This window comes from Cariama cristata, unplaced genomic scaffold, assembly GCF_000690535.1.
Source record: "Cariama cristata isolate BGI_N322 unplaced genomic scaffold, ASM69053v1 scaffold17548, whole genome shotgun sequence".
Taxonomy (NCBI): Eukaryota; Metazoa; Chordata; class Aves; order Cariamiformes; family Cariamidae; genus Cariama; species Cariama cristata.
Window position 1 is genome coordinate 65,603 of NW_009633062.1, and position 26,564 is coordinate 92,166.

Sequence of the window (26,564 nt, forward strand, 5' to 3'; positions counted from 1 at the left end):
GCGTTACTTTACCAATTATCTGGTTTTTGGTCTTTGTTCCATAAGGACTTAAGGAACTGGAGCTTTTCTAGAAATCCCTCCTGGCCTTTGCAAGCAATGTTAGATAAGCATGATTAAGCACCAATGGTAGTAAAAATACTAAGAAGTCCTATAAATCAAAGTTGGAGCTGGCTGGAGAACAAAACATTACTTCAGAACATCTTTTGAGCAAATCCACTTTGCTTCTTTTCTAATCTGGATGAAAACAGTCTTTCAACAGTTCCACAGAAATTAATTCTGGTGTTGTCTGTTACTTGTGAGAAAGGAAAAATTTGAAATATTGTAAAAAAGAATTAGCCAAAGAGCTTGAAGCTGTTGAAATCCTCCTAATGCATCCAAAACAGTATACTCCTAATAAAAAAATTCAGCCTCAGAGCAATTTTTCCTTTACAAATATTTCAGTTGGCTGTTGCTTATTGCTTGGCTTTGGACCTTATTGTTGATCTTACTATTGAGATACCTTTTGGTAACACCCAGTGCACCCACTCTGGAAAAAATTGTCATGTAAAGGGAGAACAACTTCTTGTGTCAGTTCTCATCTTCTGTTTATGTATACTGTAGATGATGGAGCAAACGGGAGAGGTTGCTTGTTTGGTTTTTTCCCTGCCTTGAACAAACAGCATCATAGGCTTACCTTCTTAAGATACTCTTAAGATACTTAAGGTACTCTTTATTGGGTGATTAACTTACCAGGTGATCAGACTTTACTATGTATAAAAAACAACAACAACAACAAAAAGGTGCTCTATCTATAACGAGAAAAATGTGATTCCCATAAGGAGAGAAAAAAACCACACACTTCTCCAAATGTGCAAGTTGGAGTTTTTTCCTAAATAATTAGGGGCAAGAAATTTCAAAAGGCATCAAAAACTCAGACTTTCTGTTGCATTTCAATCTGTGAAACCTTGCCATGCAAATGCATGCTGGGTGCATATGTATACATGAAGTCAGAGTGAAAGACCATAAATATTCATACACACACTTCCTTCCTGTGTAACCATACTTGAAACAGGTATTGCTGAAGTTTCCAACAGGTCCTAAAGTTTCCAAGAAAAATAGGAGAGGGATTGTGCATTAAGTGTCTTTTCAGTTTCTTTTGTAGAGGAAAACTGTCTGTTTTCAGAATTTTTCCTTTACTGTTAGGAAACTCTCCTTTTTAAAACCAAAAATCTCATACTATTTTCTGTGTTGCATACTTTTCTGAAATCCTAATTGTATGCAGTTTTTACTGTAATAATCAAAGTATCTGGTTTTGACATTTGCAGACATATCAATAAACACTAATCATATAGAAAATGTCTGACCAGTTCTGAGATAGTTTCAAACCCGTATATGGGGGTGGATAAATACAATGAGTAGTGATTCGAAGTTCGTAAGTATATAAATCAGTGCAGTGTATAAAGGCATTTTGTGATAAATGAACGTAAGACTAAACCTCACTTCAATATTCAGAGGCTGGGAATACTTGTATCATTTTAATGTACATTGAGTTATTAAATCTATAATTTAAAAGGTTTTCTGATAAAGGTTTGAGTGTTCCTATTGCATAATCCGATAAAACTTTTCATTTCAATATTGTGCAAAGCCAGGCTTATTTTAAGCGTTTTTATTTTTGAAAAGGGAGAGAGTTGGTGAATAAATATTACATTGGTTTTGAGCATTATGTGGTTTTGATTCGTTTGATATTATTAAACTTTTCAGATGTTGATATTACTGAATGATGGAATATATAAAAAGCATGGGATAAAATGTAATCTACTGCATTATTAGAAAAAATTAAAGTAGAGGCTATATTTTACAGTGTCGTCTTTCAAATCTAGCCATGCTGTAAACTGATGTTTGCTGTATGCTCCTCCTGATTTGAAATAGATGAAAGAGAATGAACCTTTAATCACCATGGTTCACACTATGATTGAGAACTCGGCGCTAAGACCGCAACTGTACCAGCAAGTAAGGTCTTGGATAGTGAATGAAATTGCTTTATCATCTGCGAAAATTTTCCTTAGTGACAGTTTTGGTTGTTCCTCAGATCTATTCATAACATTGGTGTTTCTCTTATTTGCTTTGGAAAACCACAAGTCATCCATGCTTTATAAAATGCTGCAATATTGTTAGCATGGCTTTTGCTGCGTTTTTGTTGTTAAGTATTAAATGTACACTTTTGAATAACTTCTGTCTAGATTATTTAATTAGTTGATGTTTTATGCAGGTGTCCAGTAAATTCATAAAACTTCCAATAAGCTTCTAACATTCGTCTTAGCATGATTCTCTGCAATTAGTGTTCAAAGGTGCTTCTTTCTTTTGACCACTACAAAAGCATGTGAGTGGTGTTTACCTGGTCATTTCTGGCAATTTTGTTTTGTTCTAGGAAATGGATTTACAAGTTTTTGTTTGCACCTACCAAGCCTTTAGCCACTGAAGAAAGGAAGGATCAAAATTACTTTGATCTGGGGACTGTAAATCCAAAGGCAGTGTCTGTTCATAAAGTCACAGCAGACTTAACCGTGCACACTTACAGAGTATCTAGTGATGGTTGTAAATGGTAAGATGGACGAAGAATCAGAAATGTGAATGGAAATATTGTCTGTGAGTTGAGACCTGCATTAACTTATGAGCATGGCCAATACGTATCTGTTGGCACTGCAGTGTCTTAGGGATACTGGGGCTTAACTGAATAGCTTCTGTCACATCAGGGAATGTTTAAGAAGTTTCTAGCCTCAACTGCAACAAAGATGTTGTTCTTACTTAAATGACTATGGTATTTTGCAGCAGATGAGGTGTGCAATTCTGGCTGCCAGTTGAAAGAAAATACCTGACCAGTTCCCTTACACTTGCGTTTATGCCCTTGTGAGCCAAAATGACATATAGAGGTTGCGTAGTTTGAAGAAAAGGAGACATTCTGCCATGTAAAACAGTCATTTATTAGTAATTAACATTTTGCCATGTTTCTAAAAAATGCTGCAGCTTAATTTCATGTTTCATTTTTTGGAACTGAACTCCACATTGTATATTTGCTTGTGATCCAGAAAAGCTGCATGAAAAAATCTCAGCTTTCCAAAGGAAGTTGGGTTGTGAGTGACTTTGATTTCAGGATCATCCAATTTGTGCTCCTACGTGCAAAATAGGACCTTTGACATGGAACCTGAAGGAACTATTTGGGAGAGGAAGGAGAGAAGTAAGGTGCTGTCAAGCCCTAAATGAAATTGGGTTTTGTTGGGTTTTTGTTTTGGTTTTTTGTTTGTTTGTTTTTTTAAAGAAGCCTAGCTGTTACAATTTTTTTAAAGCAAATCAATTTTCTGTAATGGAGTAAGACAAGTAAGTCAACAAACATATAATGAACAGAGATGCTTTGGATGTGTCAGGGTAAACCAGCTCAGCTTTCTAATATCAATATAGACACATTTGAGGTATAGCTGTGCCTGGGCTAGTCTGGCCGCTTATGTAGGGATACCAATAAATTTCAGAGTGCTGTCTTGATGAAGCTATTGCTACACCGCACTGCCTTCACCTTGTAGACGTACCTGCTGCTTCGTATTTGACACTAAATAAGCACCTTTTTGACATTCTTGTCAAAGAAACAGTGAATCTAACAGGTCATGAAGACTGAACAACCTTTTGTCACTAGAGATGTGGTCTCTTCAGATCAGAGCATTTGCAACATGTTGGCAGACTTGCGCAGAACAACTCATGTATTGCATGAACTGGAGAATAGCAAGGCCACGGATGAGGTTTCCTGTACAAAATACTGCATTGACTGACGTCCAGGAAAGGATAAAAATACACTCAAAATTTCACTGCCTAAATAGTCTTCTAAACATTTGTAAGGCAAAACTAACCTGTTTAAAATTCTGGCAACTTATTTAAAGTTTAAACAACACACAATATTTTATTCAAATAAAAGAAATTGTTTTTACCAGTCATCTTTCCCACCGCAGTTTAAATAAATGTAAACAATTGAGAGAAGCCTCTGTGTAAGTGACTGAAACCTGTTTTGTTGTCAAGATGATAAACTAGTTTCTGATGACCGTAACCATTCCTGTGGGTAGAGAAAAGGATCTTTCTTTGCTTCTGTTTATTCGATTCAGTTTTATGACTGAGCTCATTTAGAGTTAAGCAAAGGAAAGCAAGAAAAACTTGTATTTAATTAAAAGTAAGGTGTCTTGCTTCCTGTTTGTTTGTAACGATTAATGATTCTTTAGTAAAATAGCTAAAATATATACTATTTCATATGTGTTATTTATAAGACATTTTTGTTTGTGATTTGTTATATCTTCAGTTATTTAAATCACTTTGACTTACATCAGTCTGCTCTACAGACTGTACTGTAAATTTGCAAGTATAAGCCAGGGCAATGTCCATATGTACAGACAAGAAAAACAGAGGATTTTTTACAGCCTGGACCCATCTCTACCTTAGGGGGTTTTGTTTCTTTCTAATAGTAGGTGAGGAGTGTTAATCTTGTTTTCTAAAGCAATATATGCTGATTTTAAAAAGTAGAATTATCCTCAGTTCCTCTTATGTGTGCGAGTTCCCTAAAGGGGGAAAACCAAAAATCTGAGTGCAGCAAGCGAACATCCAGGTCTTTGCTTGGATAATTGTTCTTAATACATTAAAGCCATATAAAAGTAGTTCTTGATTTTCTTGCTCCTGTAAGGTTTCGGAGATCTTGTTTATGACATACTTTGTTATTATCATTATTATAGCAGCTGCATACATTTAAATTGTTATGCATGTTAAATTTTAAGATTTGTAGGTAGAAATATTTTTCAGGTTTTGTTATAAACACATGGATTATTGTATTTGACCTAAAAATCTTATATTTCCAATTTGTATTTGAAAAGTTACCTGTCGCATCATGAAAAATTAGAGAGGAATCTTCTTTACTGTGAAGTAAATGTCCATTTGCCCTGCTTCCTGATAATAAGAAATACTTTGGAGGGGGGGGAAAAAAAAAGCCTCTTGGAAGTCTGACTTTAACCTCGTGCTCCCCACAAAATGTCCTAGATTGTCCTCTTTTAATTTCCTAAGCGCAGTATGTTGCAGAGATGCTTAGTGTGCTCTCAGGGTGTGAAATTTCCTGCCACGTTTATTTAATCACAATGGTTAGCGGAGTCTGAAAATAACTTATAAGTTAATGAAATGTTACTGTCACTTAAATGTTTTTAATATTGACTGTTTAAATAGGTTTAACCCCTCAAGTCTCGAGAGAGAGATTTGCCTAATCGGCATTTATTTGGGAAGAAATTTCCCTCTAAGGATATCTTATGTCCATTGTGGTGGATTTATCCACTTCTGTGATTCATCTGGTACTGATGTTTGATGGGGATGAGGACTGTGTAGCGGGACTGTAAAGTAGATGACAAATTATTTCTAATATAATATAGAGGTTCAATTAAGGTCATTGTAGCTTTTCACGTGTAAGATATACGTTTGGCCAAACTCTGTGTGTGCAGTTTGCCTTTCAAAAATGGTTAAGTTGTGTTTGTAGGTATTGAGGGTGCGGCTCCTTAATGTTTGGGAACTGTGCAGTGTATTCCACCATGTTACGAGGAATGGACTTTTTTGTATTTGAGTAGGCAAATGTCGAGGAAAAGTGAAGTCAGCAGCACGTCATGTCGTTGGTTCAGTAGGTGGCACTCTTTCTCTGGGATCGCCGTCCTGGTAAAGTATTTGTAGGAACGGCTTGGTGAGAGAGGAGTGAGTTTGAACGTGACATAAAATACATTTCTATAACTTGATCGTTGGAGCTCTTATAATGCATTTTTCAGGGTTATGAGGTTGTTAACCTTGCTTGTAATATGTAATTGTATTTTGTCTACTGCAATTCCTCTCATAATTCCAGTAGGATGCAATAGCATTCTGCACTTTTTGCCTTAAGCTAATTTATAGATGTGCTGTGGAAAGAGAAGCTGCTGTTTTGTCAGAGATGGATTGAGTGTTTCATACTATTTTTAGAGTTTTTGTGCTAAGTCTACGTAAAACGCGGCAGTAGAAAAGCTGAAATGAGGTGGCTCTCCAGCAGTGCCTGTTGTGGGAAGCTAGTGCCCCTGACAAAAGCCAGAAGCTGGCCGCAATTTTAAGTGTGATAGGATTTTAACAGGAAGAATTAGCACGTGTGTAGTGCTCTTTGAAACTGTGTTTTTGTTTTCTGAATACTTAAAATATATTCCTTTTAGGAGGTAGGCAGGGATAAGAATGCTGAATTGGCAAGCTATTTCAAACTTGGCTATAATTAAGGTTGAAATGCCAAAAAATTAAATGTCTCTCTTTGTAAAAAAAATTTAAGAGTGTAAGAAATACTGGCTTGAAAAAATAACATTACGTTTTTCCAGGCAAGCCATATAAAATGCTGAGCAGTGTCTTGGGAAGATCTATTTGTCTAACGGCGGATAATTTTTCTTTTGTAAAATCTTTCTGTTATGAAATATAACTGGGTTTTCTCTGTAAGTTAAAGACATTTGGCCATGTTTATGAGTTTGTTTTTTTTAAATATTTCCATTCCTCATTTTTTTCTCATTATGATAAAATAAACAGTTAAAAAACACAATTCTATAATAGTAGGAATTTAAATAGATATCTTAATTTTTGTGACATTCATGAGGTGCAAAAGTGCTGTGGCTTTTTTCATATTCCAACACTCATTTTCATAAAATGCCCATTTCAAAGAAAGTTACTGTGTGGTTTTAATACACTATACATACTTTTAAATTGTCACCAGGTGCATTTGCATGAGGTATGTGGACATAACGTCTTGAAATGAAACACTTAAGTGTGTTGAAGATTTATTGTATGTTTGGAATGCTTGTCTGATTAACCCTTCCCTAGTCCTTTTATTTATAAGTGTCCTTTAACATGGACTTGTGTTTTTATAGTCTTTCTTGCACTACTAAGTCATGATGACCTAATTATGATGGATACCTGAAAGGAAAGAATCTATGTTGGGACTCAATGCACTCATGTTTTTAATTAAATAGAATACAAAGGTTGAGAGTGTTATGCCAATACTCACTGTAATAGGACATTAAGTAGTTATTGTATGTGACAGTCCCTTGTCAAATGCAGAGCTACCTTTTTTCATGTAAAGTATTTTAAAATCTTCTTACTGGTCAGTTCAGAGACTGAAAGAGTTAAGAACTTAATGTGAGGAGCTGTATGAAAGTAGTCTGAGGATACCTTACATGCTGACTGGCATGAGGAGACAAGTTTGCCTGGGTCCAAAGATAAAATAGAAGGGCTTCCATTTATGCATTTCTGGCAATACTCTGTTGAAGGGGAGGGAAGACATATAAAAAAGTAGGCAGAAAGGTATTTGGTGGCACTTACTGGGCATACGTGTGTAACGAGATACGTTACATGTATTTGTATATTTAGGTCATTCTGTTCTGATTGCAGATTCACATCAGACTATCTTCCTTGTGAATACAATTGACCTTAGTGGGCCTAGAATGGTTAATTCCAAGTAGAATGAGCCCCTGTATTTAGAATGCACCCAAGAAAACTTACTTAATGATGTCTAACTGTGTCTAGGTGTACTCTGGCAGTTTCATCTTCTAACATAATCCATGTTTGATTGAGTTAGTTGTACATCTTTAAAAATCCAGTTTGCATTATAAACATAGCCTGTTAACTTAATGCAACTTTCTACTGATAGTCTGCTTCACATTCCATTTACTTATCTTCATTAATATATAATGGCTAAAAATATATTGTTCAATGTGGTATGTTTGACTTTCGAGCAAAAGCTGGTTTCTATAGTAAAACTCTTAAGCTGAAAAGTAGTTTCATTTTCATAGTCCAAGTAAGTTGTTTTATGGCGATATTATTCTTCCTTATAGTTAACACAAGAAGAATGTAGGGGTACACTATACAAATATAGAACTGAAGAGCTGGATATTGATGTAAGTCGTTTGTATTTCTTCTTCTTTGGAAATGTTGGTATTTGTATCTTATTTTGATAATAATTTCCCCCTTGACTTTTGGGTTTGAAACGTACTTCATATAGGTGATTACCAACAGAAACTGCTTTCTGAAATTGAGGAGCATAACTTGCATGAAGTATTACATTTTAGGCTGAAATTTCAAGTACTGTATCTGTTCAAAGATGAATTGCTTCTAGAAATGAATTAATTACTTTAGAAGGGAAAAACTCTGTAGTTGTAGTTCAGTTGTAAGCATGAGAGGTGTAATTTCTCAGGAAATATGACCAATACTCCAAAACTGAAATTTAGCATGGGTAATTACCTTTCAGAGTAGCAGGTTGCTAGTTACGAAAGAAAAGGGGTTTGGTGTAAAATTGGTGGTGAAAAATAGACACATATAGTCATACTGTATATGCGTACATATGCACGTCTAGTCATTCTTGCACGATGCCAACTAAGAGTAGACATAATGATTTAAGGGATGCTATTTTAAGAGTAAAAAAGAAAGCAGGCTTCTAGTGTTACCTTAGAGTTAAGAAGATCAGAGCAGCACAAACTGAACCAAAGACGTTGTTCAAATAGAAAAGTAAACTGTTTCAAATTGGTTAGAGTGCACTGAACAGTTATTTGCTCAAACTGGAGCAGAAAAGTTTTAGTCATAACCAAGCCTTGATTGGAGCTAGAGCAGAGCAGAGCATGGATAGTACTAGTAACTAACTATTAAAAACTACCACCTGAAATAAACCATGGGAAAGACTGTGAATGTATACAATATTCTTTATAATACTGAGACTATGTAAATTAAAACAGTATTTAATACCTAATATTAAATTGTAAAGATTTAGCTGTAGAATCATAGATTATATGTTTTGAGCCATGCTGTTTCAAGTTATAATAACACTTATTTCGTAGTATCTTAAGAGGGTTTCTTAAGATTAATTTCAAAATGCAACACTGATGCCTTCATAATTTTAGAATCCATATTTTGTGGTCATAACATTATATAAAGATTAATGTAATGATTTGATCAAGTTATATGTTGATTATTGAAGATGTTAAAAATGAAATTCTAATTGCAATCATTTTCTGTTATATACTAGGCTAAGCTTAGCCGTTTATGTGAACAAGATAAAGTTGTACAAGCACTGGAGGAGAAGCTTCAACAGCTACACAAGGAGAAAGTAGGACAATTGTATTTATTACCTAAAGTGGATGTTCTTTTACATGCTTATTATCAGAACATTGATAACTGATATAAAATGAAAATCAGCCCAATGATGCAGAACATTAAAAATAATTCTTTTTATTATAATAGTACACGCTTGAGCAAGCTTTGCTATCAGCAAGTCAGGAGATAGAAATGAATGCAGATAATCCCGCAGCCATACAAAATGTAGTCTTACAGAGAGATGACTTGCAGAACGGACTACTTAGCACCTGTCGAGAAGTATCGCGAGCTACTGCAGTAAGTAATATGTTCTTGCCAGTAAAACTCAATGAATTGTTAAACAATTAATTTCACGTTCATATTCTTAATTGGGTTGTCTTTGGTTATTTTTCATTCCATTCCAGCAAAACTCCGTTGTCTTTTACTTGCTTGTATTTTTGTCAAAGGCAACTGGAAAGTGATCTTTTCACTATATTCATTGAGTAGTCTTTCTTTAATTTTTCTTTTTGGCCAAGAATGAGTGCATACTGAATTTAATTGATGTGGTAATTTTCATCTTTATAGTATGAAAAATTGATTACAGAAGAAGTAAATAATGTAAACAAGCTATGTTATGTAGTGGCAAAATAGTAGCAAGCACAAACTTTTATCACATATTCATCAGATAGGTGACTTATTTTAAGCAAAAGCAGCTGCAGGGTGAAAAGAAGAAAAGTTTGTATTGTCATGGTCTCTCTAATAGTGGGCCATTATATTTAAAAGATCTTTCAAGTTATGCATTTTCAAAAACCTTAAAAAAAAGGGGGAGGGGGGGCGCGGAATTGCTATTTACTGTCCTTTTCCACTTGGTGATGGTTTATACACTGAAATGACAAGGCAAAGAATCGTGCTTACCTACTTACATGTATCCAAAAAAATATTTCAATGTCAAATTCAAGTGGTTTATTGTAGTGAAATTGATACAAAGTAGGCCCTGAAATACTGGTTTTAGTCTGAACGTTAGACTGTGTTGTAAAAGGAAGTGATATGCTTTCCCTCATTAACTTTTTAATTTATGCTAAATTGAGTGAATTGCTTGATGTAGGCTTCAAAAGTGAGATGGTAGAGCTGACCACAAGGAAGATTTTCTTTTTGCACCTTCTCCCTTCTGGCGTTCGTAGTTTTACATATGTAAAATAATGGTGTATTAGCAGGCCTGGGGCATTCACTGGTAACCTTACAGGCAGGGTTGGATGACTTACATTTGTCTTGCATAATACATTGCATATACATGCACATGCTGTGCACTCACACATACGTATTCTGTGTGATAAAAGAGACAAATTTGCATCCATTTTTGTGGCTCTTCTGCTTTGGTGGAAGGACAGCTTAAGACCCACATGCCTGCTGACTATAAAGACATATTCTGAAGATTTTGCCCTTGCCTATCTTTCTGTTTGTAAAAAGACAAAATGCTGTTTGTTTGAATTCCATTCAACATCATTAGAAAATCAAAAAGCTGTTTAAACATTGCATTGTCTAAAATACATATTTATTTATTGCTGATATCTATTTATGCATTACTTTATTCAGTGGCATGAAACTTCAAAAAGAAATTTTATTTTTTTTTTACTTGAATGTGTGTCTGTAATTCTTTACTTTTGTTATATACTTAGGAACTAGAAAGAGCTTGGAGAGAATATGATAAATTAGAGTATGACGTAACTGTAACAAGGAACCATATGCAGGAGCAACTTGATCGGCTTGGAGAAATTCAGGTGTGGTCACTTTCATTTTCTATGATTTTGTTTAAAAACTACACAAAAGAAAAAAAGGGGACATGTGGTGCATTAATTTAGAAAGTATAGAAAGAAATTAGAAGTTTGTAAGTTCTGAGGAGGTCTTCAGCTTTTCCTGTTTTCTTGAAGCTACAGCACTGGTTTTCCTGTGTCTGGAAGCTTCCTCTTTCTGTTTCAGTGATGGTGTCCAAAAAGGGGTAGTTTTCTCAGACCTTAATTGCTATGACAGTCATATTAAATCTTCACACAAATCCTTCTATTTAACTGAATATTTTAAAATGTAATTAAATCATTCTATCAAAATAAATTGTAATTAAAAATATTCTAGGCATTGCTTCAGGCCTTACATATGAAGAGCTTTGACGTGTATCTTATTACCTCACTGCGCTGTGCTGTGGAGGATTGGACAGTTAGTACAAGTTCTGAATTTCTAAGGAGATCTTTCTATGAGACATGCACACACACACAGAGATGTGCATACATTATCTGTAATAGGCAGATGGGTGTGGTCCATGCTGGGAGGCATTAAAGGCTATTTGCTCCAGGGATTGATTTTCTATGCAGCTATGAAAGGGAGATTATAAGGAAGCCCAAGAGCTGAGAAATCTGTGTTACGCAGTACAAAGCATGCACGACCATGAATGCAAACAGGCCCACAGTTTATATACTAGTATGCAAACACCATGTTTATTTCCACCAATTTTAGGGTTGGAATTGGTGATTCCTTTTCTTTTGTTGTATGTAGGTCTCCTGTGCAAAGTTTGCTTGGATTTTCTTTGGAGACAGTAGATACAATTCTATTCTTAAGTGGAGTTTGAACTAGCAAATTGCTGTCAAATTAACTGACATGTTATCAAATTAGTTAATCTCACACTTTTTATTTCTGACAATATTTGAATGTTGCACTTTTGTGGGAAAGGAGAGTGCCTGTCATTACTGCATTTTATTGTTCTTCATTGGGAAAGGATATGCAGCGTAGTCTAAAGAAAGAAAAGTTTTCTGTTTTTTTCCACTTGCAATGTATTCTAATTTATTGCCTATATATGCTGTTTATTTACTGTCAGACTGAGTCAGCAGGGATACAGCGTGCTCAGATTCAGAAGGAACTGTGGAGAATTCAAGACGTCATGGAGGGTTTAAGTAAACATAAACAGCAAAGAAACTCTTCAGAGGCAGGTAAACTGATTGTTTTTATCCCGTAGGAAGTGAGATTGGATCATACACATTTTTAAAGGATAAGCTCCAGAGTTGCTTTTGTAGGTTTGAAAAAATGGTACAATTGCTGAGAAAAGAAGAAAGTAAATAATCTATTTTAAGTTGATGCTTTGTGTATTTGTTAGCGACAGGTTGTAGTTCATATTTTAAAAGCTGTTTATTGAGAACAATTTTTCTCTTTCTTTCTATGCCTTTCCCCCTCCCCTCAAACAGGCTTCATGGGATCAAGGACATTTTCAGCTATTAAATATAAAAATGAGGTATGGTTTTAGCATATTTACCATTTTAGCATTACTGAATTTCTAATATACCTATGAAAAAAATTAACATTATAATTGTTTTAAGGATGTCTGAAGTATGTATTCAGTGTGCTTCTGTGAAAATATTGCATTATAAATTAGTTTTAAAGACTGATATCTCCTCTAATAATTCTAACACTTTCATTTGTTCCATGTCTTTATATTCTCACTGGTATGTTTCTCTTTCGCATTTCTCACCTTTTCCTCTCCCTAGGCTCTTACCCTAGAAATATAAACCCTGATTTATGGATTTGTTTTCTACCCACCACACGTTTCATGAGAAGAAACACATTGCTTTATATGTCTGTTCACATATTGAGCCTGGTTCTCAGATGGCCAGAGCACCCACAAGAACAGCTGAAAGTGTGGGAGCTCCCAAATGTTCAATTCCTCTGAAAATCTGGCTAGAAGTTACAGTTTTAAAGGGACATTGTCATGGTTATCTAAAGTGTATGCAAGATACATCTGGCTTACAGAACTTTATAAGAGTCTGATTTATGTAAAAATCTTTAAAAATATATGGAATTTAATTTTTAAAAGGGTGATTCAGAGTTCATACATGTCCAACAGAATGTGCACTTGTTAGAATTGAAAATCTTGATAAGCCGAATAATGAAACTATTGAAGTATTTCAGTCTAGGTGGTAGTAATAAAATAAAAAGCAGACGAACAAACAAAAAACCCAAAGAAAATAAAGCTTTCTTGGCCCTTCTTTGTGTGTGTGTGTGACGTTGTCCCTTTAATTCCAAAATCTATAGCTGGTGTAGCTATGGTAATATATTTTTCTTTTTAAGTTATAAACAATTGTAACAGGTGTGCACATCTAAATAAGGTGACTATTCTACAATCTTTAGGAAGAGGAAGTAGTCCCACCTCGTCCTCCACTCCCTCGGTCCTATGACTTTACAGAGCATCCTCCCATAATCCCCCCTCTGCCCAGTGATAGCAGCTCCTTGCTCTGTTATAGCAGGGGCCCAGTACATCTGCCAGAAGAAAAGAAGATTCACCAAGTTCAAGGATATCAGAGAAATGGATCTTACTGTGTAAGTGGCTTAAACTGCCACATTGTTCTTGAAGCATCCCCCTTCCTTTGCACAGTCACAATTTTTATTTTGTCATCTGGCTACTTCTGCATTATGTTTTTACTTTTGTTTACTTAGTTTTATTTATAGCTCCATCATTTGCTCCTCACATTTTCCTGTCATATATTCTGTGCATATATAAAACGTCTTAAGACTTAAATGCTTGTATTTGAGTAAATATCAGAAAATTAGTTTCTTCTACTCACAAGTTCTTAAAAAACTCTAGGCTCAGAATCAGTTTTTGCTGAAGCCTTGCACAAATTTCTTTCCTGAAAATCATTTAAAAGAAAGAAAAAAAAAGTCCACATTTTTCTGTCAATTTTTTTCTGTAATTTCTGAAAGTCTGCAAATGTTGTTACTCAAATTAACTACAAAGAAATACTGCTGCAATAGCACTTGAACAATGAAACATTGTCTTAAGTAAGAGCACAGTCATCACAAAATAGCTGGTTTGAGTCTTAAGACATAAATGCTTGTACAAAAATGCCTGTTTATTTACCTCATAACTTGTCGTTCCTCAGGGTCCTGATTATAGGCTTTATAAGAGTGAACCAGAATTAACTACAGTAGCAGAAGTAGATGAATCTAATGGCGAAGAAAAAACAGAACAAATTTCAGAACCAGAATCTACTGCTAAAGGTTTGTCCCCCGGCATGGTGTTTGCAACCTTTCAACCTTTTACACAGGGAACACAAAGCTTTAACTGTGTTATAGAAGCTATATCGTCTTTTGTATTTTTGTACCCTGTCCATTTCTCAATATGATGAAACAGCTTCCACGATAAAATAATGATTTAATTATATGACGAGAAAGATTTCAGTCAATTACACTGCAGAAAAATCAAACATTACACTCACCAACAGCCCTGAAATCCTTATTGACACCATGTCTAATCACATCACTCACATTCCCCACACACCATTCACTTGAACAATTACCCATTTTTTGTTCTTGCCCTTGAACAATTATTCAGTTTTTGAATCAAGCTCCCGATGTTATGTCGCTGGAACGTCCAAAAAGGCAGCACCACAGAATTTTCAGGCCCTCATAAGGCCAGGGAAACAATGTCTTTTTCTTTCTTTAATCTTGTAATTGTTGAATTGCCTTCTGTCCTCTGATATAATAGGAATAATGATCATGACCTTGGAGTACACAGACAATAAAGGTCTTTGCAGTTGCTAAATGCTTTAGATTCTTCTCTTCATCTAGCTTCCATGAAAGTTACTAATTGCTTGGTAGAGTCTTTTACCAGGAAGTGCTTCTCAATTCTGTTTGCTGAAACACATAGAATAGTTTGTTAAAGGTGACTTCAGGAAAAGCAACTTGAGCACCTCCTGAAAGCCATATTAAGAGCTTTTAGAAAAAGTAACTAAACTTACTTATTTTTTTACCATATGGTTGATGTTTCCAGTACCAGCAAGATCACTGACTTCTGTTCTGGTAGTCTGACTAAGCATGTACATAGTAGGCTGGTGCAACAGTACCAGAATTTGACCAAGAACTATGATCATATAAGGATACTATTTTCATCAGAACAGTAATGGAGGTTTTTAAAACTAAGGTTAGCATGCGGTTTCGGTGTAAACAATGTGAATGGCCCTATGATATATGATATAATTAAACTTGCACTTACCAGACAATTAGTCAATTCAGATTCACTATGGTATTTGCTGAAGTACAATGTTCACTTAAGATAGATAGTAAATTTCTTTTAACTTGGTGGTGAAAAATGTAAGGTTTAGCCTGAGATTTCCTCATCATCCACCACGGAAATTGAGGAAGTTGCCTTTCTGACAACATGCCTGGGTTTTATTCACCTGTGGTGTTCCAGATTATTTATAGTAATCTATGACAAGAGGGAAAGTAATTATGAAGACAATATAAGAAAGCCTATGATGACTATATAAAGCAAGCCAATACTTTCTGAGCACCCCAGTCCACTTTCTGTCTTCTGTAAAGACAGAAGTAATTTTATTATGTCCATATGTAGAAAAACAATCCTCAGTAAGGGAAAGCAATAATACAAATTTTTCTAATATAAATAATATTTAGGGGCAGGGGAGGGAATAGCTGCAGTGGTAGCAAGCAGCGAGAGGCTTTTTATCTTCTTAAACAACAGAGTGAAGTGGGTTTATGATCCGGTCCACACTTTTGAGCATGTGAATTTTCTAATGGATATTTCTTGTTCTGGGCATTCACTTATAATAGCAATCCCCATGCAGTAGGAAAAATACAACCATTCCTGATTGATTGGTTTTTTATAGTGTGTATGCCATTACAACTATATGCTGTTTCAACAAACATTTTTATGCCATTCTATCTTAACAGTTTATAAGCTGAAAAGGAAACAAAGTCAAAAGCAGCTCATCTCTGCAATTTTTCTTTCTTGCTTTTTTAAGAAGTCATACTTAAATGATGTAGTTTCCTATTGAAGGTGGTTCTAAAAATTAGTAAATTTCAGAAGAAACTTAAAAATACTTTTCTAGTTCATTGTGCATGTTACTGGACTAGACACTTCTCATGTCAGCCATTTCCCTCTCTTTTCAAATATCAGCAGTCAAAGAGAAATGTTTTAATGGGACTATGTAAAGTAACCCCTACAGCTGTCTGCAAGCAGAGGAATATTTATGACCTGAGTGGTACATAAAGGTGACACAAAAGGAAAATGGACTTCTGCTGTGTTTTATCCTTTTTATGTCTAAAGGAGACCCAAACTGTTGCTTTATGTTTTTGTTTTGAATGATGGATTTGGCATTCAAATACTTTCATGCTATTTTGTCAGTCTATCAAACAATTTGGAGAAAGAGTTGAGCCTTCACCGAGTCAATGGTATCCTCTTAAATCTGTGCAACCTTAGGAAAGACAAGGAGAAATAATTTGGCTATCAAAGAAGACATTATATCTATTTTTTGGCAAAATCAGCAAGGAAACTGTTTTTTTATAGTTTGGTTTCCTACATGTATCAAAAAGCAAAAATGAAGTATGTGTTCATTAATTATATCTTTGTATTTTGGTAAGTTTTAACTTACTTCAGTTTTCTGCCAGCTTAATTACATTTTGGCAGGGCTTCTCTAAGTAGAAAAATTAATGGTGGCTATAGTTATGAGAGGCTGAATGTAGTGGACATCAGGACACAGAATATCCTCAGTTCCCAACCAGACTGAGCCTGGTTGCTGAGGTTCCCTGTCCCTAAGTACAGCGAGCTGCAAGGCTGAGGACATAGTCCCACTGTGCGCAAGCAGAGCCACAGCTAACTGCAACAGGTAACGGAAACAGGTTTGAGACCGGTGCTGTTACAGACACCGCATAAACAAGACTAGCAGTCACATGAAAGTGGAACACCACAAATAGCATGATCCTGTTCTCACTCACCAGCTGATCCCATACACGTATAGACATGAGCACATGTGTGTGCACACACACAAACAAGTCCCTCCAAGAGCTGGCTAGACCTGTGGTATCTTCATCCGTCAACTCTCAGTACCTCTGGCCTCTCCAGTATCTGAATCCCAGACCTAAGGTCTCTTGGACAGCTGGCTCCCACACCTTGTGATCTGCTTGCCATCTAGTCTTGCCTTAAGTTCATTAGCATCTCACAGACAAACGGTTTCCCCTGGTAGGAGGTCCAGACTTCTGGTCCCTCTGGTAGCCAACCCACAGACCTGCAGTCTTTCCCATCTTTGGCCCTCAGACCTGTGATCTCTCTGTAGCTGTCTCCTACTTGCAAGCTACCCTGCCTTGAAGATCACTAGTATCTTTCATGCTCTCATACACAGAAAGGAAAGCATACTCACATGGAAAATACTTTACAGAATAAACTTTAGTAAGAAGATAGGACAGACGGCAGTGCTAAGGCATGAGGCTTGATCAAACAAGCATACTGACAAACAGCATGTTTATGCAAAGCTGGCCCCTTTTATTTCCCCTCCTCTCCATTATTCCATGCCTGTTCTTTCCCATCCACCTTGCCCCCTCCCTTTCACACCCTATGTTTCTTCCCAAATAAAACAACCCACGCATCATTACTTTTTCATCCTTGGTCCCGCCTCTGCTAAATTTTGTATTTTAACACCACTAAGCTTGGCTTTACACGGTAGCACTGATATGGTTACCTAGGCACTCTGCTGGCCTTGCAAACTCTATTCCACAAAAAGTTCCCAGTACGGCCATCCAATTAGCTGTCAAGTTTGGCCATCTTTCACATAATTCCCCCTTAACCATCTGTGAAATCTAGCCATTTCACACAGCACTATCTAATTTTTGTCTGTTTCTCAGTGTTATTTGTATGTCCAGCATTTTCTTGTGCCATGTGCAGTAGTTTCCCATGTTCTATTTAGTTAGCTAAACCTCTGGCCAAGGGCTAGTCATCTGCCTGTGTACCTTAACAGATGTGATAGTTAGGCATTAAGATCTTTGCTGTCTTTTGACGAATAGTTTCCAAGGCTGACAACATGCATTTTCTGGAAAACAATACACTGTTTTGGCAATGTTTTGCCTAACACTTAGTGTATCACTTTACTGTTTCACAGGCTCACATTTTCCTGTGGGAGTTGTACCGCCCAGAACCAAATCACCGATGCCAGAGTCTTCAACAATAGCATCCTATGTCACTTTGAGGAAGAATAAGAAGATAGATCTAAGAACGGTACTTTAAAATAACCTTTGAGCATTGATGGATAGTGATGTGTTCATTTCTAAGTTTTAATTTCTGTAGTTACGTCAAAAGTTTTAGTTATCTTTAATTTGCTTTACAAAAAAAATTCACTGTTATATAATATGTAGGTTAATGGAGACAGCTGTAGAAAGAATGACAAAATTACAAAGGTCATGTATGTTAAACTGCACAGCAACACTCAAACTGGGCAAGAACTAAATGGTAATGATAAATCTACTAAGCTACTGAAGTTCAGGCTTGAGATGAAAGGACATGAAGCATCTTAGGTTAAAACTTTGAAGGACTTGTATTTGGCTTCTGGGGCAATTTAACAGACCCTGTATAACAAATACTGGCTTTTCTTTATTTAATTACTGAAATGATTTGGGAAATACCTAAAGCAGCCAGAAAATAAGAGTACAGTAAGCAATATGTGTGTAATAAGCCTGGAATGTCAGATTAGAGAGTCTTGTAGTCTCTGGGTTGAAGAGAGACGTTTACATATAGTTCATGCAAAAGGGCAGAAAAGTTTTGCCATAGTTACAGCATGAATAGCAGAGAAGTTGTAGGAAGAACGGGAGAGGAGAGAGAAACTCACAGGATGTTGACTGGACAAAGAATACCACTTTTCAGAAGTGAAATCAGTTACTGTGAATGCACTGAATGCCGCTGATTAGCCTGAAATAAATTTTTTTCTGTCATACAAAGTACAGATCTATCTGAAAATCAGTGAATTCTAAGAACAGAGTAGGTAAAATGATGGTTCTTGTTTTGGGGATAATACAATGCTTAGAATTACAGATTTTAAGTGGTGATAAATTCACTTTATTTCAGCCTGCACCTACTGTTAAATTATGCCCAACTGTAGTTTTTCTTGAAATAAAAAGGCAGAAATCGCTGTTAGATCAACTGGTGTAAATGTTCTGGATCATTAAATTTTGATTACGTTTCTGTCTCAGTCAAGTAACTTGTGTTTGCCTGTTGTATAATGTCTGGTAAATTGTTTCAACTTGATAGGATGGCTTTGAGAGAGCATCTACCCATTCTTTTAATGTTTATCGTTGATGGTGGTAATGTCACTGTTCAAAAAAGCAAATTTTTCCTTCCTTTTATTTTCAATTTCAGTGTTCATTTATTAATAATTGGTTCTTGTACTTTCTTCACATACATAGGAGACCTTCACTTGCCCACTATTTTTCTACTTTTTAGTAAATCATTAGGTGATCTTTTCTGAGAAGCTAAACAGTTTAGAATCTTGCTTTTTTAAAACAAAAAAATATATATATTTCCATTTAAGGAAAGACCAAGAAGTGCAGTGGAGCAGCTGTGTCTTGCAGAAAGCACACGGCCTCGAATGACTGTGGAGGAACAGATGGAAAGAATAAAGAGGCACCAACAAGCTTGCCTGAGAGAGAAGAGAAAAGGACTCAATATTATTGGTGTTTCAGACCAGTCTCCTTCACAGAGTTTATCATTTGTCAGAGAGAATCCATTCAAATTGGCACAGGTGGGTCCCACGTTATTCAAAAACTTAAACATGTTCAATTGAAAAAAAAAAAGTTATAAAATTGTTCTTTTTCCAAAATCACATGATACTATAGGTGCCTATTTGAGACTGCTCATATAGAGTAACAGCCACAATTCTCTGTCAGGCACAAGAGAAAGTGAGATGACAATCTTCATGCTTATAGCGAATGATAGTAGAAGTCACCTCTTTGTCTTTTGGGAAAATAAATAGTTCAAATATACATATGTTTGATTATGTGTTGTGATGTTTCTTAACAGGTTTTTTTGGTCACATTTAGCAAACAACATGAAATTGCAAGCTTTGTGACTAAAAGCTGTATCAGGGAGAATAATGATTCAGTTGATGCATAAATTATGAAGATTTTTCTCTCGTGTAATATATTCAAATATCTGTAACATTTTTAGGTAGCAATGTATATCTATGATGATAGCTCTTAACTGGTGCTCTTTGCTGTTGTTTTTGTGACCATAAATACATAAAAATAGAACCCTCGCTCTTGTTTTCACGCATTCTTAAACAGTTAAGGCAAAGAAGTGAGTTTATTAAAGGGTAAAGGGTGGGGAGAGAGGAGGAAGATATAACTGCTTGTCATTAACCAGGAAATACTATCCTGCATGTACATATTAAAAAACAACAACAACAAAAACCAAAACAAAACTAAACAAACCCACAAACCCAGATTCAGAGTGGTGGATATTAGACAGCCTACTAGTTTCTAACTGCTAAGAATTAGTTTTCTTTTTCAAGAGCTTAGTGGAGTTATCTTTTTTTTCCCCAGTCTTCTGGTGTACTTTTCTCCTCAGACCACTCTGTGTTTTGTTTTGGTTTGGTTTTTACACTGGCATGGAAGTGCCTTCTTTTATGTTTTGTAGGCATTTTAACATCTGATTTTCCAAGACCAGGTTAAATGCATTGTACTGTTAAGAAGTCACGTATTTCCAAAAAAGTTTTAGGTTTGGTTTTCTTTTTTTCCTCTGAGCATGCTAAGCTGCCTTTAAAGCTAGACAAAAGTTACTTTTCCTTCAACAACACTGAATCCCCAGAAGACACTGAATTCAAGTTTTGCCTTTGCATTAGAGCATCTGTATTTGGGCTGACATCATGAATGCTATTATGAAGGGCGCTCCTACAAATATTTTTGTGAATAACACTGCCTTTCTCAAGAAGAGGACATGCAAAGTAAAGCTTTGCAGATGTTTCTTTTTGTAGTTTTTACAGAGGTGTTTGAGCTTTTCCACTTTCCGATGGTATCATTTCATACCTCAGGGTGAGGAAACTGCAGTCATGTATGTGTCACACCTGGTTAGCCAGCACCTTGGGAGCAGAGTGGGGGAAGTGGCCAAATCCTCTGTGCCAGCACTACTTGCTATATGGGATTCAAAAGAATTTTGTTCATGTCAGTATGTTCTTCAGTCTTCTATGTGAAATCAGTGCTATGTGGGTGAGATAAGCCATTTATAGAATAAGTGAGAACGTGTCTGAATTGAATATTTAGCTAGTAGTCTGTGCTACAAAATCATTTTTTCTATCACAGCTTTAATTATTCCAGAATGCTATTTGGCATAAGCCCCAAGATGAGGTATTACATTGTAGTAATAGCTCTTATTTTTAAAAACATAGTTACTATGCTTACTGATTTTTTTATACAGAAAAATGGTGCACTGGCATGAACTGCTGGAAGTCTTTTCAACTGGGGTTTGGTTATTTAAGTATTGGAGGTAAAAAACGATTTTATAAACAGCCTTCTGTGTAATTTTGAAGTGATTACCAAAATACAAAAGAAAGTTGCTTCACAATTGTCATTGTTTAGGAGTAGCGTATGATCTGGGTGCATAGATTAGTTAGGAAAGTAAAGAAATTGATTTGTGAACTGACTTACAGGGAATTTCCTCTTAACAGAGGGCATGTGCTAAATCACAGGAACTCAGCCACAAGATTTACTACTTTCATGGCTCCTATTTTTCTCATCCCTAGTACTTAGTTTGATAAGACTTACATGAACCTTACTTCAGTTCAGTTTGTACTCTGCCAACATAACGTTTGCAGTTCACAATCTTAAGTCGCCTTTACCATCCTTCCTCAAAATTTTTTATCAAATTATTCTCTGTGCAATGGAATTTTTTTTTTTAAGGAATAAGTAATATTCCTCTGCTATTATCAGATGCTATGTTGTCCTCTGTTAAATCCGTTAACAGCATAGGCTTGGAAGATACCCAACATAATTGGAGAAACTTCACACAGGTGCACTGTGAGTTTTGAACTGAGAGCAGATTTTTATCCATCTTTTTTTTTTTAACCAGGAAAAGCTATTTTTTAAAAAAAACAGTGCTTATGAGTGCAGATAAGAATGCTACTAAGCCTGTGTGTGACTGAGGTAAATATGAATGAAATTTCAGAAGATAAAGGTGACTAATAGAAATGCGGGAGATGGGGTGGGGGGCAGAAAGTACAATAATCTTGCAGAGAGAAAAAATGTTAGACAGGCTGAACTGTTTTGAAAGGTACAAAAATGAGAGGATTCTAAGTCCTTAACAATTTACAATTCCCTCATTGCAATGTGGTACACTTAAGGTTTTTTAAGTTGTTGGGGTTTTTTTGTCACATTCAGAGGACAGTGCAAGACTCAGAACTGAGGCTGTGATAACTTTTGTAATGATATGTCTATATATCACTTTTGTTCCACAGAATCGGAAAAAAGATGATACTATATCTAGTAACATGAAGGAATTAGAGAGCACCAGTAAAGACAGTAATTTGAAACAGAATAATGAAAGTCCTGGAGAAGAAATAGCACAACTAAAACATGATGGAGGACAAGAACATAATTCAGGTTTTACTAAAGAGGTACTAAACTGTCCCTTATTGAACTGTTCATCAGCCTGTCTTGCAGTAGAAAAATATTTTGAGCCACAGGCAGCAGAGTATGGGAAATTGAGCCACTTCCTTGCTCTTGGAAGATTAAGATTTCTTTTTGGATATAACAAATATTCTATAGAGAAATGCAAAATTGTATCAGATCTGTCTGTAGCTGAGATACTGAATTTTCTTGTATATAGTCTTCCTAAATTTAATTTTACTTAACTTTATTTTTTACTATCTTGATTGATTGTAAAACTACAAAATTATGATCTTTATTTCTTTGGAAACAAAACTGATACAAATGCATCTTTAAAAATAATCATTAATCTGTTCATTGCTTGGGATGTAGTTAGGACAGTGTAGTTTTTGACAGTCATTTAATACACCTGAGTTTTTTGTTTGGTTGGCTATAGAGCATCAGATAGTTTATCGGAAGCAGAATAAAGCTGACACAACAATTATACATGGAAGTAGGCAGTAACTGTAGTTTGTGGTATTTGGTCACTGGATTAATTTCTGTCTTGAAATAATCTCAAACTCACTTGGCAGTGAGTTACCTTGGTGTTTATGGTACTGAAGTGCCCTGAACACTCAGCAAAAATAGACTGTGAAGAATAGATTCCTGGGTTTGTTTCTACATAATCATGTCCTGCTTTTGGTTTAATTTTTTTTTTAAATCTTGTGTAGAGAGTTTTTTTTTTCTTTTCTATCCATATTCTTTAATTAATCATCCTTTGCTTTTCCTTTTCCTCACTTATTTTTCCTTTTGTTTTCCTGTTTTATACTTAGCTTTTTTAAACATATGTCTGATGGAGAATGTTATAAAATCAAGTAATTAACATCTGTTCTTATTCTTAAAAACACTTTCTATTGAGAGTCTGTTGCTTTAAGTATGCAAATCTTTTAAAGGAAAATTATGTAATACGTTTATATTTGTTATATCTAATCAGACCTCTAAGAGCAGTGTTCAGGCTTATCAGCAATATATTGCAGTAGCTGGAATCTCTTGGCATTGCGAAGAGAGGGATAGCATGAAAAAATAGGCAGGTTGCAATCCAAAGAGTTCAGATAAGTTCTGGAAGTTATTAAGCCAAGCCCTGCCCATTGGCTCTGGTATAAGTTTCAGGATAACTCTATTAACCTGAATGGTATTGATAAAAATTTCTTAAGTTATGTAATTCTGAGTTACTAAGTATACATGATGGCAAAATTTGTCTGTTAATAAAACTGTTTCCTGATACTGTTTTTCTTATCTGCCACTTAGTATGTGTTACAGCTTTTTGTTTCATGATTTCAATTTTTTTACAGCTGACAAAAACTGATTATCTTTTATCAGATGCACATGTTGTATCTGACTCAAAAGAAGTGAGTAATGAAGAGAAAGAAGAAAAGGAAAAGAAAAATAAATTGGAAGAAACACATGATGGTGATATAAGGTAAAAATAAAACAAGATGTTCAGTGGCTATTTTAAACTTGCACATTGTATACATTAGCTGAATGGACCAAGCAACTAATGAAATGCTGCCGTAAATACTTATAAGGTATATTTATATGGTTTTGGGCGGTTTACATATAGAAGAATCTATTGAGAAACCTAATTGCTGCTGGAGATTCAGTAAGAGGTGATGAATTGGTGGGTGAAGCAATGTTTATTTTTAAGTATTGCCCCAGTTATAAACAGAATATGTTCATAATCCTTGCTTTGGGATACAAAATGTATTTAGTAATTTCTGTTCAAGCTTTGTATCAGTTTTATTATGAAAGCTTCAGCCAGGGCTTTCATAGCAAGCTCTTTACCACTGATATTTAGGAGCAAACTAAACAGCTTATTCTATAGCTCCTGCTTTAACTTTTACTTCACTATTTTGGAGCATTGCAGAATTAGAGGAATATTGTGTCTTGCATATTCCTCTTTAAGGATTCATAACTTCAGTGTAAGTTGCACTGCAGATCCTAAGTGAGTTCTTACATTAGGTCATAACTTTCTCACAACGCCCTTTGGCAAAATAGGTATTATGCAGTAGGAAACTGCATGAGTATGTAAAGGAAAGGAATTCAGTTTCCAGTACTTTTTTTTAAAGTAACTTTACAAGGTAGAAGGGTTTCAAAATATGTACTTAATTTATATTACACAAACTTGCAGGTTGCAACTTTTTTCTATTAACAGAAGAAAATTAAATTGTAACTCCTCTACTTAGTGGTTAACACCTGAAATTAAGTTAGAGTGAGTTCTAAACGCTGTGCTTTTTTTAACCAGCTTGCAGAGTGTGACCACAGTTACAAACCACAAACCCAAAACCAGCTCAGAAGAAAGTGAAGTAGTTAGTGTTCAAGAACAAGAAGGGATTATGTCTTCATTTGAATTAGCAGCACAGTCTTCAAAAGGAAATCAGGCAACAGCAGGTATGGAAAAGAGTTTGACTGAAGCACAACTTACACAGTATATATGTAAAACTTTAGTTCATTTTGATTATGTCTTTTGATACTCTGAAAGCCTTGAATTGAAAGTGCTGAGCTAGTCTAGATGTCAAGTGTATGGTTTTATAACGTAAAGAAATATAGTTTCCCAGCTGATAACCACAGAAATTCCATTTTTCTGAGGTTTTAATGTAGTTCTTATGGTTGCATTTAATTCAGGGAATTAAATAACTATTGCCAGAAATTGAGTCATGCTATAGTTGGTTGGAGCAAATCCTTCTCTATTCATCTTGTAGAACAACATCTCAATCCTGGATCTGTATAGATTATTTACTGTTAACTCCTTGCTAATGGATGGCCTCAGGTATGCCCAAGATTGAGGAATCCTTGAGAGTTTCCAATGTATCTAGTAGATTTTGAACTAGCAAGTAAAAGACCCCAGTTTGGTCATGTTTTCAGGAGTAAGAAAAGATGCAGAAACAGAGAACACTAGCTGACTGGTAAAACAACTGGTGGTGTACTACTTTGGAAGAAGAGAAGGCTGGAATAAAGCAAAATTGTTTGCAAAGAGGAAAAAAACAAGGGGGGAGTTTGTAGGGGAGGAGGAAGGAAGGAAGAAGATAGAATTTAAGACGTTATTAGGATATTTGGCAATGGGAATGGTTAAGTAAGCCAAATGGTTCAATTTATGGATATAAAAGGTGGCCTGGACCTTTGTAGTGCAGTCAGCAATCCTTTCTGTGACTTGATAATCAAAACCAGAACTTGTAAATACATTTTACAGTGTTCAGCAGAATAAAAAATACTTAGCTAATCTGAGCTGGGATATAAAAGTGGGTCTGGGAGTATCCCAACTACTTAAATTTAACTTTTTTTTTTTCTGTCTCTGCAACATAAATAACACATCAGCATTCATGTGTCCGTTGTTTGTTCCTTTGGTGTTCTACTAGTCATTTATAGGCCTGAGTAATGATCTTTCTTGAGAACAGCTATGCTCTCCCTGAAGTTGTGCTTATTGTGCTGATCAGATTTTAGTCTTTACTTGTGTAACTTTCATTTGGTTCTGCTTATATTTATTATGGCTTGAAATGGTGATTTTCAAGTTTATATTTGTAATGGCTTGAAATCATGCCTTCTGTAACTTGTATTCTTATTTATCTTGCTGTATGACTCGCAGTGAAAAGTTTGCCTTCTTCACCAGATTCGTCACTATCACCAGCTCCATCTACACAGACACAGCTCACAGAAGGATCACATTTCATGTGTGTATAGTTACAGAGAAGTACGTCTTTTTTTCCCACCCCTCCTGCCATTTTCCTAATATTTTTCTAAGTATATGTATTCTGGTTATTTTTCCGAGAAACATCTGTAAGACAATACTTGGCAAGACAAAGTTACCGGCAGTGTTGAATATAAACTAAACAGAAAACAAAACAAATACATGTATTGATTTGCTTGCAAGTAATGTATTCTCGGTCTAAGTATAAAGAGAAAGGCCTAATTGGCTTATCAAGCACATTCTCCACAACTGGCAAGATAATAGCCCTTTGAATGACGTGAGAGACCTAAGCTGTTAGAAAACAGATACTCAGTTAAGGTATGAG

At 35.5% G+C, this 26,564-nt stretch overlaps 1 protein-coding gene across 1 annotated transcript in view; it reads left to right on the forward strand.

Annotated features, from left to right (window-relative positions):
* The window catches only part of PLEKHA5 (pleckstrin homology domain containing, family A member 5), a 64,990-nt gene extending 38,758 nt beyond the window's left edge, over nt 1–26,232 (forward strand). The window contains exons 10-22 of the mRNA XM_009706609.1: nt 7,875–7,937; nt 9,059–9,139; nt 9,274–9,423; nt 10,782–10,883; nt 11,969–12,080; nt 12,333–12,379; nt 14,022–14,139; nt 18,030–18,145; nt 19,452–19,661; nt 22,368–22,526; nt 23,850–23,977; nt 24,800–24,945; nt 26,138–26,232. Of these exons, the coding sequence (XP_009704911.1) occupies nt 7,875–7,937; nt 9,059–9,139; nt 9,274–9,423; nt 10,782–10,883; nt 11,969–12,080; nt 12,333–12,379; nt 14,022–14,139; nt 18,030–18,145; nt 19,452–19,661; nt 22,368–22,526; nt 23,850–23,977; nt 24,800–24,945; nt 26,138–26,232 (1,527 nt within the window). The remainder of the gene's footprint in view (nt 1–7,874; nt 7,938–9,058; nt 9,140–9,273; nt 9,424–10,781; nt 10,884–11,968; nt 12,081–12,332; nt 12,380–14,021; nt 14,140–18,029; nt 18,146–19,451; nt 19,662–22,367; nt 22,527–23,849; nt 23,978–24,799; nt 24,946–26,137) is intronic.
* Nucleotides 26,233–26,564: the final 332 nt, after the last annotated feature.